The following is a 15,682-nucleotide window of genomic DNA, read 5'->3' on the forward strand; positions in this document are numbered from 1 at the left end:
CTGTAGGGATTTTATGATTCTAAATTTAAATCAGTATCCCATCAGCAACGTGGCACCTAATTGAAGTATAATGAGCAGTCCTGGCTCTAAAAATGGTGGAACGCACTAATGTGGCAGGCTGGAATTGTGTCATGCAATTTTACACTTTTATTCTCCTCCAATCATAAATGCAAGGGTCGAAATTCCACCTCCGCTCGACTCTTTTGCTTACCTTGGCTTCAGCTAACTAAAGAATGAAAAATCAGCAATTCAGTGCATAGTGTTACGATACTGTGCCTTTGAGAAACATATTTTAATTCTGTTTCTCAGCAGTTTTTTTTAAACAGGGCCTTCTGTGCTTGTGGCTGGCCTGTCTGAGTAGATGTCCTTTTATTGCAGCTTAAAAAAAAAGACCGAAGGGATTTTTATTTATTTTTAATCTGGGCCTAATGCACTCTCTTGGAGTTTATGACCTTTATGTAATTGTTGGAGGGGTGGGGGAAGAGAATGACAAGTCAGGAGGGACAGTTTTTTCCTCCCAAGAATTCTGTTACTTTCAGCTTTGGTTGCTGGCTAGTTAGAAGATGTTTGGACTCCAGTCTGGCTGCAGTGTTTTGCCTCTCACCCTCGTATCAGAAATTCTGCTGGCTAGTTGGAAGCAGTCTTTCTTACTTGTCTGGAGTGAAAACTTTGCTATTGGTGGTTTGCCAACTAGAGGCAAACAGTGGCACTATGTTTACCTCGAGGTGCTGGGAATTCCAGATGGAGAAGCTAGAGTTTCAATTCTGGTGGCACGGTGGCACAGTAGTTAGCGCTGTTGCCTCACACTGCCAGGGACCCAGGTTCAATTCCGGCCTGGGTCATCGTCTGTGTGGAGTTAGCACTTTCTTCCCGTATCTGCGCGAGTTTCTGCCAGGGGCTCCAATTTACTCCCACAGTCCAAAAGATATGCAGGTTAGGTTGATTGGCCATGCTAAATTGACCCTAGTGTCAGGAGGATTAGCAGGGCAAATGTGTGGGGTTACGGAATAGGGCTTGGGTGGGATTGTGGTCGGAGCAGACTCGATGGATCAAATGGCTTCCTTTTGTACTGCAGAGATTCAATGAATTTTATGATTATCCATCCAAAGGACTAATTCACAGCAGGTGTTGCAGAGATAAAAAAAATCACGTGTAGTTTTGGATGTGATGTATATAGATTGAAAACAGTAGGATCAAGTCTGAACTCTGTCGATTTGATTGGATAGATAAGTTTTTGATGCTAAACCTGGTATGGGTGTATGTTTGTAGGAAGGTGTCTCTGGTTGGAGCAGTACATTGAGCTTTTAAGGTTTATACAATATCATCATTGTTGTTTTCTTTTTGTTTGTAATTGGTGAAAGTTCTTGCTAATTTTTTTTCTATGTGTTAACTATATTCTTAAATAAGCTTTGTTTGATAAAAGCTCCCCAGTGGGTCATTTGATTCATACCTGAAGTGAAACATCTTGTTCTTACCCGTGCTGACTTCATAAAAAACCTTGGAGTTTCTGACCTGGATTATAACAATAGGGACTAAATGGATGAAATTCATTTCTTGTTACTCTATGGAACAATGTTTTGGAGTAATATGTCACTTCAAACATGTCGTAACATAGGACATATTTGGAAACTACTGTTGGGAAAAGTCACGGGGGCGATTCTCCCATTCCAACCCGCTAACTTTTGGTGGGTCCAGCTGGGAGATTCACGTGTGCACTATTCATGGGAGTAGTGCATGCGTTCCTGATGCACGGTTGGGACCACACAGTAAACCAGCAGGAGCAGCAGTTAAGTACTTTAAATCTTATAATGTCATTATCGGGTACGGGACTGAATTCTCTGAGTCCAATAGCATCTCCCATCCCGCCAGTACAAATTCACTCCCATGAGGTTTACAGTAGCTTCCCACTTTCAGGGAACTAGCGGGGGATCCTGCTGGAGTGAAGCAGGGCAACTGGGGGCCCCCAAGGGGGCAGGTGGCACAGGGTGGTCATGGGTACCTCAACAGTGCCAGCCTGTGCCCCTTGGCACTGCCTACCAGGGTCTAGGAGGCAGAGCCAAGGGGCGGAGGGCCCCACTTCCACTCTGCAGACAAGGTCACTCGTGGCTGGAAGGAGGCCAGCCTATCAGGATGGGCTGTGGGGGAGGAGGGGTCTGGAGATCAGGCCACTCCAGGATGGTAGGAGGTTGGGGTGGCCGCAATCAGGCCAAAGGGGGAGGGGAGGGGCTAGTGAAGCAGTTCTGCGAGGGTCTCGGACTGGCCACCAAACTGCAGGCTGACAGCTCAGGGCCAACCATCAGACTCTAGCCTGAATAAGCCCTGCCCCCTTAGCTTTTAATAATATTCACAATTGTGACCTCTACAGTGCAGTGTGGGAAATTTGAGTCTGAACTTCCACTGGAAAAACAATTGTGATTTCCACCAGTTTTCCCGTGAATTCAGTACTTATAGCTTTTTTGAGAGAATCCCTCTCATCTTTCAAAACGATATTTTTATTTTAAAATATGAAATGACATTGCATTATCTGGACACTTTGGTGCTGACCTGGAGTTTTTTAAAGGAAGTGTCACAAATTCATCTTTTTCTTAACTTTTTCCAATATTTGTAAAAGCATAGTACTCAAGAGGGAAGAACTGTTTGTATGTTTTGATCTGCAATCACTTTTACTGATGGGCAGAAATCTGGCAAAGACTTACTGAAAATCATGTGCCAGAAATGGACTTTGGCTGTTTTTTTAAAATCAGCGTGTTTGGGTGCATTCGCTGAGAAGAAAGGCTGCTCTAACTCACTCTTTCCTTACCATACCTGAAATTCCATGTGTAATGTCAACCTGCTGCCAGAGAATCCTCATCTGAATATGACTTGTCTGCATTTGGAAACTTGGAAAGCTGAGACAAGAAGAATTGATGCAGCTCTATAATCTCCTTTATATGGAAGCTCCATTGGTGAGAACCTCCTGACAGCTACTGGGTTCAGCAGCCCATCTTCACATGAGGAAGCTCCAGATCAACATCGTTGAAACCCTGTGAATTTTATCCTTTATGTTACAAAGCCTACACTCCATCTCTGCAGGGATCCTATCTGTTTGTCCTTTGTTTAACTGTGTGTCTGTGGTGGGCAGAATTCTTCAATCCTGCTTGTGCCAGATTCGCTGGTGGAGAATCTAACGAAAGTCAAAAAGTCAGAAATCTGCTGGTGTAAAATAACATTGCAATTCTTCCAATGGCGGGTCTGTATTCCAATTGGCTGGTGATATGAGGTTTATTTGCATCTATGAATGTTTACTGACACAGTTGCCAACCAGCATCCTGTCAGGCCTTCTAATTTTGCATCACACCTGTGAGAAATTATCTCAGTCTGAAACCCAATTAATAAAGAGCGATGTGCACAAGGTGCTCCTCAGTTTGCAAAAAACTCTGCTAGAGTGTTGCACTGCTCCTGGTGTGTTTGTACATCACTCTTAAAGGGCAGACATTTTGTTTGATAATAAAATCGATCATATCAAAAGAAGCCTGATTAAAGTCTCTTTATTCCAGGTCTAATAGCAGCAAAGGCCATTTCGTTGAGTGAATTAAACTTTTAAACTGTAGAGTAGTGGGGTTAGAGCAACTGCCCACTCCTCCCATTCTGGTTGTATCACTTAACATAATGCAGTCGTGAAAATATTAATTAATTATTTAGCAATTCCTTTGTAATGGACAGTTCAATGCTAATAGTTTACCTTTGACAAAGGGTCATCTGGACCTGAAACATCAGTTCTTTTCTCTCCTTACAGATGCTGCCAGACCTGCTGAGATTTTCCAGCATTTTCTCTTTTGAATTCAATGCTAAAGATTCCTAAGGCTAAGGAGTTATCCCAGTATCCAGGCCAAAATTTATCTCTCAATTAACATCACAGAAGACAAATTATCTGTCCATTATCACATTGCTGTTTGAGGGAGTTTGATATGCACATTTTAACTGCCACTTTTCCAACAATATTAACAGTTCCTACATGTCAAAAGTAATTTAGAGGTTATAAAAATGCTATATAAATGCAAATTGGAGATATGAGTTTTAAGCTCAATTTAACTTTTGCTTGGATTCCTGTTAGAATTTCACATCAAACATATCATGTATTGGGTTAGTCAAAGCTGGTCATGTTTGCATATGGTACATCATGCTTGCTTTTGAGTTGATTGAGAAGGTAGCATTATGGCAATATCTACAGAATGTAACCTCCTCTCCCAACACTCCAGAAAAGATGACTTTTAGGGAAGAAGATAAAAAGCAAGGAATATTTCTGATAAAGATTGCATTACAAGTCAAAATAGTCTCCTGCTCATTAGCCAAACTTACCATAACTTCTTCAGCTTGGCGGACCAGTTCAGCTGTTTTTGCTTCCAGTTCTGCATTTAATCTCCTAATTAAATAAGAATTTTTTTTAAAGAAATAGTGTTCAATTCTCACACAACATCTATATTGGCCGCACATCCACAATGACAAAATATCGGATTATAAATGAATCCTTTATTGTAAGGGAATTGGAATTTAAGAATAAAGAAGTCTTCCTACAATTGAGTAGGACTTTGGTGAGACCACACCTGAAGCACTGCCAATTTTGGTCTCCATATTTAAGGAAGGATATACTTGCGTTGGGGGCAATATAGCGAAGGTCCACGAAGTTGTGGTGCCTTAGAGGAGGGTGAATAAATTGGATTGATACTCTCTGGAGTTTAGAAGAATGAGGGGCGATCAAATTGAAACATACTAGAATGGAATCCCCACAGTGCAGGCAGAGGCCTTTCAGCCCATCGAGTCTACGCTGACAACAATCCCACCCAGGCCCTATCCCTGTAACCCCTGTATTTATCCTGCTAGTTCCCCTGATACTAAAGGACAGTTTAGCATGGCCAATCCACCTAAACTGCACATCTTCGGATTGTGGGAGGGAAATCCACGTAGACACAGGGAGAACGTGCAAACTCCACACAGACAGTCACCCGAGGCCAGAATTGAACCTGGGTCCCTGGAGCTGTGAGGCAGCAGTGCTAACATTAGTGCCACCATGCCGTCTATCTGCATATTATGAAGGGATAAACACTTTTCCATGACTGAATATGCTTAAGGCTGAGATAGACAGGTTTTTTGCGTCCGAGGGAGTGGAGATTTCTAGGGAGTGGCTGGAAAATGGATTGAAGTTGAAGATCAGCCATGATCATACTGAAAGATGGAGCAAGATTGATGGGCTGCATGGCATGCTCTTGCTCCTATTACTAAGTTCATATATACAATATATATATTGTGGAAACATTTCGTACTTGTATTCTTCTTCTTTAGCCAATAAATCTCCTGCAGAAGCTTTTCTTGTTAAAGCTGATGATGGAAGAGAGGCAGATCTACCAGGCATGGCTTTCTTTGCCTAGATTTAAAAGGAATCCAAAACTATTGTAAGGGAATCATTTTTAATGATATAATTTTCATTTGTATGAACAGCAAAAGAGTATTTTGATTAAGTATAGAAATGTATTTAGTTATTTCTTCTTAACTTGAAATTTTAGAGCTAAAATATAATTCTATTTGGAAAGAAATTATTAAATGGCACAAAGCAAGACTTAATTTATGGCCTACAAATAACAAATTATTGTAAGGATTTATGAAATCCATCCTGCCTACACCCATGTAGTCTTTATGTCAAAGATGCTTTTTCTTCTATTTTCTATATTCATATCCATGGAGTTAACTATTAAGGGTCTAATTACTGAGCATTTGGAAAATGGGGACAGGATCTGTCCAAGTCAGCATGAATTCACTGAAGGGAAATTATGCTCTGGAATTTTTTGAGGATGTGACTAGCAGAGTGGACAAGGGTGAACCAATGAGTGTTGTGTATCTGGACTTCCAAAAGGCTTTTGCCAAGGTCCACACAAGAGATTAGTGAAATTAAAGCTCATGGTATTGGGGTAATGTATTGATATGGATGGAGAAATGGTTGGCAGACAGGAAGCAGAGAGTGGGAATAAACGGGTCCTTTTCAGAGTGGCAGGCAGTAACTAGTGGGGTATGGCAGGGTTCAATGCTGGGTCTCCAGCTGTTCACACTTTACATTAATAGTTTGGACGAAGGAACTGAATGCAATATCTCCAAATTTGCTGATGACACCAAGTTGGGTGGCAGTGTGTGCTGCGAGGAGGATGCTAAGAGGCTGCAGGATGACTTGGACAGGCTGGCTGAGTGGGCAAATGCAATACAATATGGATAAATGTGAGAGTGTCCACTTTTGTGGCAAAAACAGGAAGGAAGACTATTATCTAAATGGTGACAGTTTAGAAAAAGGGGAAGTGCAACCTGACCTAGGTGTCATGGTGGAACAGTTGCTGAAAGTTGCCATGCAGGTACAGCAGGCTGTGAGGAAAGCTAATGGCATGCTGGCCTTCATAACAAGAGGATTTGACTTTAAAAGTAAGAATATCTTGCCACAGTTATATAGGGCCAAGGTGAGACCCTGTAAAACTTGAGTATTCGCATGCAGTTTTGGTCTCCTAGTCTGAGGAAGAACATTCTTGCTATTGAGGGAGCCCAGCAAAAGTTCGCCAGACTGATTCCCAGAATGGCAGGACTGACATATGAAGAGAGAATGGATTGACTGGACTTGTACTCACTGGAATTTCAAAGACTGAGAAGGGATCTCATAGAAACATAAAATTCTGATGGAACTGGACGTGCTAGATGCAGAAAGAATGTTTGCGATGTTGGGAAGTCCAGAACTAGAGGTCACAGTCTAGGAATAAGGGGTAAACCATTCAGGACTGAGATGAGGAAGAATTTCTTCACTCAGAGAGCTCTGAACCTGTGGAATTCCCTGCCATAGAAAGCTGTTGGTGCAAGTTCATTAGATATGTTCTAGAGGAAGCTGGATGTGGCCCTTGCGGCTAAAAGGTCAAGGGGTATGGAGAGAATTAGTTATGATCATGTTGAATGGTGGTGCAGAATTGAAGCACTGACTGGCCTAGTCCTGCACCCATTTTCCATGTTTCTATGACGTACATTCATTCATATTTTTAGGCCACTGCACATTTTGAGTACTTTTGATACTTGAACACACAACACTTCAGTGGAGATTTGAGAACATGTTGCACTTTTGTCTTCCGCCTGAAACATAAAAAACAAAGGTTCCCCTCTCAAGTGCAAGCAAAAAATCATCACAGAATTCCTACAGTACAGAAAGAGCCCATCAAGCCTGCACTCATAACAATGCCACCCAGGATTGCCCCTCAACTCCATATATGTACCCTGCTAATCTCCCTGACACTAAGGGGCAACTGAGCATGGCCAATTAACCTAAATCGAACATCTTTGGAGCGTGAGAGGAAACTGGAGCACCCGAAGGAAACCCACGTAGACATGGGGAGAAGGTGCAAATTCTGCATAGTGATCCAAGGTCGGAATTGAACACGGGTCCCTAACACTATGAGGCAGCGCTGCTAACCACTGTGCCACCCTCATGGTACTATTTTAAAGAAGAAAGTTCTCTCTGATGCCAATACTTATAAAACCAACTTCACAAAAACAGATTATCATTATCACCTTGCTGTGTGTGTAAATTACCTGCTGCATTTCCAACATCACAACAATAACTGCAATTCAACAATACTGCATTGGTTTTAATGGAGACTTTTTGGAGACTTCCTGAGGAGAAAGGCACGATATAAAAATACCAATAGTCCTCTCTCGTCCTTCTATTAAGTTAAGCTTCAATAATTGAAATATTTTTGATATATTTATGTAGGCATTTATATTGTGATCCAACAATTATTGCATTATTATCAAGAAGAAAATCCATAGAATGTCAGATAGTTCTGAGTGTTTCCTGGTGACTGACAGCCTGGGCCCAAGTCCCCATATTTCTGGATTGAATGTCGCTGCTTGATTTTACTGATTTCTGCCAACATGCCCCCATCTCTGGCCCGTGGTCACACACAGCTCTCTACAGGCCCCGGAAAACAGGCTGACACGCCGGGCTGAAAGCTCAGGCTGGGCTGAAGAGGCTGCCCAGTGTCTGCGGCCTCCCTCAACCCCACATTCCCCCAACCCCAGACCCCCTCTCACCGAGCTCTGCCTCCGCTTCTCCATCGCGTCCCCCTTCGCTCTGTTTCCAGGACGACGGGTATCGGGAGAAGTCTCGCGAGGAATGGAGAGCACAGGAAGGGGCCGGATTTGAGGCGGAAAGGGCGGGGCTTGGGAAAGGAAGGGGCGGGGATTGAGTAGGGAAGGGGCGGTGCTTGAGGGAAGGGGAGGGGTTTGAGCCTGCTAAGGGACGGGGCTTGAGGGGAAGGGGCGGGATTGAAGGAAGGGGCGTGGTTTGAGCCGGCGAAGGGGTGGGACTTGAGGGGGAAGGGCGAGGCTTGTTAGTAGAAGGGGCGGGGCTAGAAGCTGGGGAAAAGGCCAGTTTTGAGTCTGGGGGAAGGCTTTCGGCTGAGCCCATGATGATGATAAACTCAGTAAAAAGTCTGACAACACCAGGTTTAAGTCCAACCGATTTATTTGATAGTACACTCACTAGCTTTCGGGGTTAGTCCCTCCGTCAGGTGAATGGAGAGTTCTGGCCTCAGACAGAGCATATAAAGCGCAGACAGTTTATAGATTACTGATTAGAATGCGAATTCTAATTCTGCAAATTCTGTGAATCCGCATTCTAATCAGTAATCTGTAAACTGTCTGCGCTTTATATGCTCTGTCTGAGGCCAGAACTCTCCATTCACCTGACGGAGGGACTAACCCCGAAAGCTAGTGAGTTTACTATCAAATAAATCGGTTGGATGATGAATGGGATGGATAGGATAGAGGTGGAAAGACTCTTCCCGCTCAAAAAAGACAGTAGGACTAGGGGGCACAGCCTCAAGATAAAGGGGGGGCGGTTCAGAACGGAGTTGAGGAGGAACTTCTTCACTCAAAGGGTGGTGAATCTCTGGAATTCTCTGCCCGTTGAAGTGGTGGAGGCTGCCTCGCTAAATATTTTTAAGAAGCGGGTTGATGGGTTTTTGATAAGAGAGGGGATTAAGGGTTATGGGGAGAGGGCGGGAAAGTGGAACTGAGCCACGACAGATCAGCCATGATCTTATTGAATGGCGGGGCAGGCTCGAAGGGCCAGATGGCCTACTCCTGCTCCTATTTCTTATGTTCTTATGTTCTTATGTTCTTATGACTTAAACCTGGTGTTGTCAGACTTTTTACTGTGTTTACCCCAGTCCAACGCCGGCATATCCACATGATGATAAACTCATCATGTCTCTATGTCCAACAGCCCATAAAGTCACAGTCTGTCCACAAGCTCTCAAAGTGACCATCTATTCAGTAAGAAGTCTCACAACACCAGGTTAAAGTCCAATAGGTTTATTTGGCAGCACAAGCTTTCGGAGCACTGCCCCGACCTCTATCCAGTAATGATGTGGAGATGCTGCCCTTGGACTGGGGTAAACACAGTAAGAAGCCTGCTACTCACCTGATGAAGGGGCAGATAGCGCTCCGAAAGCTAGTGGCTTTTGCTACCAAATAAACCTGTTGGACTTTAATCTGGTGTTGTGAGACTTCTTACTGTGTCTATCCAATAACGCATAGACTGAGATACCAATGTGACACTCTCTCTAACAGCCCATAGACTGACAATCTATCCATAAACTCATAAACTCAGAATATATCCAATAACTCGGGAAGACATGGTGGAACAGTGGTTAGCACTGCTGCCTCACAGCACCAAGGATCCAGATTCATTTCCGGCTTTGTGTCACTGTTTGTATGGAGTTTGCACATTCTCCCTGTGTCTGTGTGGGTTTCTTCCGGGTGCTCTGGTTTCCTCCCACAGTCCAAAGATGTGCAGGTTAGGTTGATTGGCCATGCTAAATTGACCCTAATCCAGGGATTAGCAGGGTAAATATGTGTGTTTACGCGAATAGGACCAGGGTAGGATTGTTGTCAGTGCAAATTCAGTTGGCCGAATGGCCTCCTTCTGCGCTGTGGGGATTCTATGAACCCATAGATTCACAGTCTGTCCCTCCCTCCAACAACCCATAGACTGAACCCATAGACCCAGACTTTCCATCTTTCCAACAGCCCATAGGCTTTGAGCCCACAGATAGTCAGTACCTCCAACAACCCCTAGACTAAGAATCTGTAGACATAGTTTGTCCCTCCCTCCTTTCAGCATCGCATAGAATGACAGTGTGACCAGCACCCCACCCCTACCCCCCTCACCTTCTCTAATGGGTACAAGTAATGAAGAATATAATCACCTTAAACCTAAATAATAATGGTATTACTATTAGCCATTCCAGATGCTCTGGTGCCCACCAGTTATGAGGGTCCTCATGTGTGACCCCACAGGCTGTGTACTTACTGATGGAGTTGACTATTTGAATGCTACTGGCTTAATGTCCATTATTGTCTGTTCTTCAGGACTTACCCATCAGACATGTTGAGTTTTCTGCAAATCACACTAGATCAGAAAGGACAGAGTGATGGTGAATTGGGCTTAATGAGGGGCCGGATGTAGAATTTTGGATGGCCCACTATTTACGAAGGCTGTAGGCAGCCAGGTGGATGTGGGGAAGTCAAGACTAAAATTTATTTTTAAAATTAATTCCTGGGATATGTGCTTCCCTGGCAAACCTATCATTTATTGCCTGTGAAATAACTGAGTAGCAGGTTAGGCTAATTCAGTGGTCAGTTAAGAATTAAATATATTTACATTGGTCTGGAGCCACATGTAGTACAGACTTGGTTGGAATGAGAGATTTTCTTCCCGAAGGTGAATCAGATGGATATCAATAACAATAGCTTCAAATTAACAATTACTGAAATCAGCTTTTTCTCCCAAATTTATAAGAATTTCAATTTGAACTCATATCCCAGGATCATTAGTCCAGTAACATAACCAAAATGTTACCGTGGTGGCGCTAGGATAGGGGAAGGTAGAGAGGGTAATGTTACGATAGTAGAAACATGCAGTCTCAATGACAGATAAAATGCAGGATTGAAGGTCAACTCTAGGTCGAACCCAAAAACCTTGGCTTAGGTCTTTCTTGCACTGCATAAATTAGCTGATGTTCTGGTCAACATAACAATTCTTACATTTTAAAAAGTAATTAATTGGCTGTGAAATATTTTGGGACACTATGAGGTTGTGAAAGGTTTTATATAAATACAACTTCTTTCTTTCTTCCTCTATAAGCCTTTGTTACTAAAGAAAGCACAGTTGATCCTGATTGTGTTCTCACTTTGCGTACATATGCATAGTTTCCCACTGGACAGTAATATGGCTCCTTTTTTGGGGAACTCTGCTGGAAGATGCTCGCATGGAAGGCAGAAGAAATGTTACAAAGACACACTCAAGGCCTCCCTGAAGTTGCTTGACATAGACACGATCACATGGGAAACGCTGGCACAAAACCACCCTACCTGGTGCTGCCTCATCCACAAGGGTTGTTAAGCTTACGAAGCAAGGTGCATTGCTGAAGCACAACTTAAGCACGAGCTACACAAGTCCAGAGCCACCAGTGTAACAACTACAGTGCCTACACAAGTCTGTCCAATATGGGCCAAGACATTTTGGGCCGGAATTGGCCTGATCAGTAATATTCGGACACACCGCATCCAGCCTCAAAATGACCAATTGTGTCAAGGTCTTCATTGATGACGATGGACGAACAACAGCAACAACAATATGGAAAAGGAACTCAAATTATTTATTTCCTCTCTGGGATCTTGAGGCTAATCAGTGTGTCATAAGCACTGTATGACTTAAAATAAGTTACCTCAGCAGACCTGATTGGATTTTCATCAGTATGACGTAGGATTTTCCCAACAATTTTGTCATATTGTTCAAAACAAGAGGACATTTCTTACAGCGAAAAATCTCCCATGATCTGAAACCTTCGCTTTTGTTGTTGCTAACAATGGGTTATTGTTCCCCAGTTCAATAATTAATCCCTAATCACACAATGTTTTTCATTGGAGCTCATGTGGGATGATCACCATGTTCTGTTTCTTTTGAATTGCAGAGTAAAACATCCCCTAAGGCCAATGCAAAAAGGCTAAGCTACTGGTAGATTAATTTATGGATTAAATAATACATTGTCCAAATGATACATCAAAATATCAAACTGTAAAATTTATGAAATTTGAATCAGCCTATTGCAAGCTCAACTTGCTAGAGTGGTGTCTTTATTGAACTCAAGGTAACATGGCTACCCCCAGACATTCCCTGATGACAGAGGTCACATAACAATGGAAAACCAGATAGGACAGCTAGTAACAATTGCATTTCAAAACACAAACAAAGCTCACCACAGATAAAAACACACGTTTTAGAAAGTATTTCTTAAAGTTTGACAAGCCACAAGTTTAATTGCCTCTTGGTAGACTTTGCAGATGTGATGTGGGAACTTATGACCACAAGGTAGTTGAGTTAACCATTCAGGTGGAAGTTAGCTAAGTACATGAGGTAGAAACAAAGGATAGCTTGATAGTGTTAGATGAAGAAGGATGAGAGGAGGTTGATGAGGCTCATAACTTCTGAACAATTTCCCAGCTGTAAATACTTTGTAATGCTTTGTAGTATTTTGTACCTGCATTTGAAAAATGCAGATCTCAGTTCATCCCTCTTTGAACTAATGATGATATGAGAATTTATAAGTACAGTTCCTACTGCCTATCGAGCCAGAATGTGTAACCTGAATTCCTTATTATTTTTCAGTTCGATCATCTTTAATTCCAGTTTTCCCATTGAGGGAAAAAGACCTTTGCAAACCACTTTCCAAAGATTAAAATGCTGCCAGAATGTGTTCATAGCAGAGGCAAGAGTTCGATAGACCACTGAAAGAGTTGGGAATGGATATTGGGAATGGACGTTCAAACTTAAAGATGGGGAATTGTATCTTAACTGCCCAAAATAGCCAGTTCCTTGAATATTGTTTAAACAGCACTTTTGTAATCAATGCCTCTGGTAATATGGTAAATGGTATCTGTTGTAAGATGTTAGATACAGCTCTGTAGGTCTTAATAAGCTCTTTAAGTAGCTTAACTGTATGCATTTACTAACTACAAGAACAACGTATTTATATAATAGAAAAGGGTTCAAGCAAGGAACTGTCTCCAGATAGCTTGAAGTGAGGAAGGTGCTCTGTTACATCACTGTGTATACTATACTCAGTCTCACATTAACCCTATATGTGCCTGACCCTCATACCACATCTCCCTCAAGCGGCACGGTGGCACAGTGGTTAGCCCTGCTGCCTCACAGCTCCAGGCACCTGGGTTCGATTCCCAGCTTGGGTCAACGTCTGTGTGGAATTTGCATGTTCTCCCTGTGTCTGCATAGGTTTCCTCTGGGTGCTCCAGTTTCCTTCCACAGTCCAAAGATGTGCAGTAAGATGCATTGGCCATGCTAAATTGCCCCTTAGTGTCCTGGGATGTGTAGGTTAGCGGGATTAATGGGGTAAATATGTCGGGTTGTGGGGATAGGGCCCAGGGTGGGATTATTGTTGGTGCAGACTTGATGGGCCAAATGGTCTCCTTCTGAACTGTAGGGTTTCTACGATTCTAAGTCTTTATTCTATGGGCGGGATTTTACAGCCTTGCTTGTCCCAAAACCATAAAATCCCACCTGAGGTCAATGGACATTTAAATTGTCCACCCTTTGCTCCCTCTGATTCCATGGTGGGCAGGGAGGTAAGATTCCAGCCAATGTATTACAAATTATTCCATTTACCCTTTGTATTTGCACCATTATTACTACTCATCTTCCCCTTCAAGTGTCTGCGTTCATAGTTTTGGACAGCCTGCTGGCCTTATACTCTTTTATACCTTATTTGCATTACTTTTGGAGGAATGGTAGGCTCTGTCGTTTAGAGGTTATTTAGGCATCTGGGTTTTTTAATCCTCTTTTTCCATTTCTCAGTCGTGAATTGCTTTTTGCCTATTTGGCAGTTATGGTGATAGGTAGTTGTTATTTCATCCCCTTTCTTACAATGTGGATGTACATTGTGCTCAGCTGTTGTTTTTCCCCTCCTTTCTTTGTCATATAGGTCATTGTGATATCCTCTGCTATGCAAGATGGCCATTCATGTTATGAGGATGCATTTTTTTTAGCAGCTTACCCTTACCCTTAGCTGTGTGGCGTGCTGTCAGCTATGGACGCCTGCTACTTGGTTCCAGCATTGACTGTGACACCATCACGCTGTCTTGGAAGTGTAGCATTGTCTCTGTGGTCAGTGTTGACCTTATCAAAGTTATCAGAGTCGAAGGTTGAAGCTCTTCTGGTTTTTGCTTGCTCTCTTATCTACCTTCCACTGGAGGATAACCATCTGAGTGGTTGCCAGCTGAATGGTTATGATAACCATCTCAGTGGCTGGCTGGTTGGACCAATGAGGATTTTCTGGCACCTGTAACTAAATTGAACAAACCTTGCCCTTCAAAGAGAAAAGAGAGGAAGTCCTAGTCAGCTTACTCTTTCTTCTTGGAGCTCTCAGGAACTGCAGTTTTTGACGGTGGTTGTCTTGATATCTTCTGCTGTTTTGTGGAGATTCAGGGTTACATGGGCATACCTGGTCTAGAGAGAAAAAGGCTGTTTACAGATGACATACATCAGCTGGAAGATTTTCATGCCCCCATATCTTAGTGGTTCCAGAATCCTATCCATAAAGTTGGATTCTTCTGGGCCTACAGGTCTGTGGACTGAAGCCAGAGGTCTTTCAGCATAGTTCTTGTCTGGCAGGTCTGCAACGCTGGCTCCCATATCCAATTTATAGTTTGTGAGGCGGCCGTTAACTGCGATGTCCGCATTCCAATATGAAAATTCAGCATCTTTAACCACACTCAAGAAGCATGACTGTGTTCTTTTAATGTGCAGTCTCAGCCTCATGAATCATCTTTGGCTCTGCTGTGTGTTTAGATGTTTTGGTCTTGCACAGTTTGCTGAAGTGTTCAATTCTGTTGATGAGCAGTTGTCAACGGCCAAGGTTCTGTGCAGCTGTTCAGACCTTGGTTAAGCAAAGTTCAGTCTACGTTCTGAAGAAAATCCTGTAAAGTAACTTCCAGATTAATCAGTCAGCTCTGGTTCATATAGACAGCTTACATCCTACTCTTCCCATTGAAATGTGTATGTTTGCAGCATAGTTGAAAAAATGTGAATGCATGCAAATTGGCACAAATGCATTATTAATAAACAATAATTTTCAGTGGCTTCATACCTTATTTTACTTATTTTGTTTAAATGTACTGCTGTTGATATGAGAAAACAGCTGGCTTTCTTATATCTGCAAGCGTTTTAAAATTTATTTGTGTTAGCTGACTGACAGGCAATAGAGGGGTGGCTCGGTGGCATAGTGGTTAGCACTGTTGCCTCACAACGCCAGGGACTTGGGTTTGATTCCTGGCTTGGGTCACTGCCTGTGCGGAGTCTACATGTTCTCCCCATGTCTGCATGGGTTTGTTCTGATTTGCTCCCACAGTCCAAAATATGTGCTGGTTAGGTGCATCAGCCATTGCTAAATTCTCCCTCAGTCTATCTGAATAGATGCCGGAGTGTGGCGACTAGGGGATTTTCACAGTAACTTCATAGCAGTGTTAATATAAGTCCACCTGTGACACTAATAAATCAACTTTAGTAGTGGGTGGCTGTTCTTTGGCCCTGAGAAATATAATGAGA

The 15,682-nt window shown here is 42.8% G+C and overlaps 1 protein-coding gene across 1 annotated transcript in view; it reads right to left on the minus strand.

Annotated features, from left to right (window-relative positions):
* tex9 (testis expressed 9) overlaps positions 1-8,192 on the minus strand; it is a 65,308-nt gene extending 57,116 nt beyond the window's left edge. The window contains exons 1-3 of the mRNA XM_080214300.1: positions 8,089-8,192; positions 5,301-5,401; positions 4,339-4,402 (exon numbers count right to left, since the gene is read on the minus strand). Of these exons, the coding sequence (XP_080070426.1) occupies positions 4,339-4,402; positions 5,301-5,401; positions 8,089-8,112 (189 nt within the window). The 5' untranslated portion in view covers positions 8,113-8,192. The remainder of the gene's footprint in view (positions 1-4,338; positions 4,403-5,300; positions 5,402-8,088) is intronic.
* Positions 8,193-15,682: the final 7,490 nt, after the last annotated feature.

Source organism: Carcharhinus amblyrhynchos, chromosome 28 (assembly GCF_965287045.1).
Source record: "Carcharhinus amblyrhynchos chromosome 28, sCarAmb.v2.hapA, whole genome shotgun sequence".
Classification (NCBI taxonomy): Eukaryota; Metazoa; Chordata; class Chondrichthyes; order Carcharhiniformes; family Carcharhinidae; genus Carcharhinus; species Carcharhinus amblyrhynchos.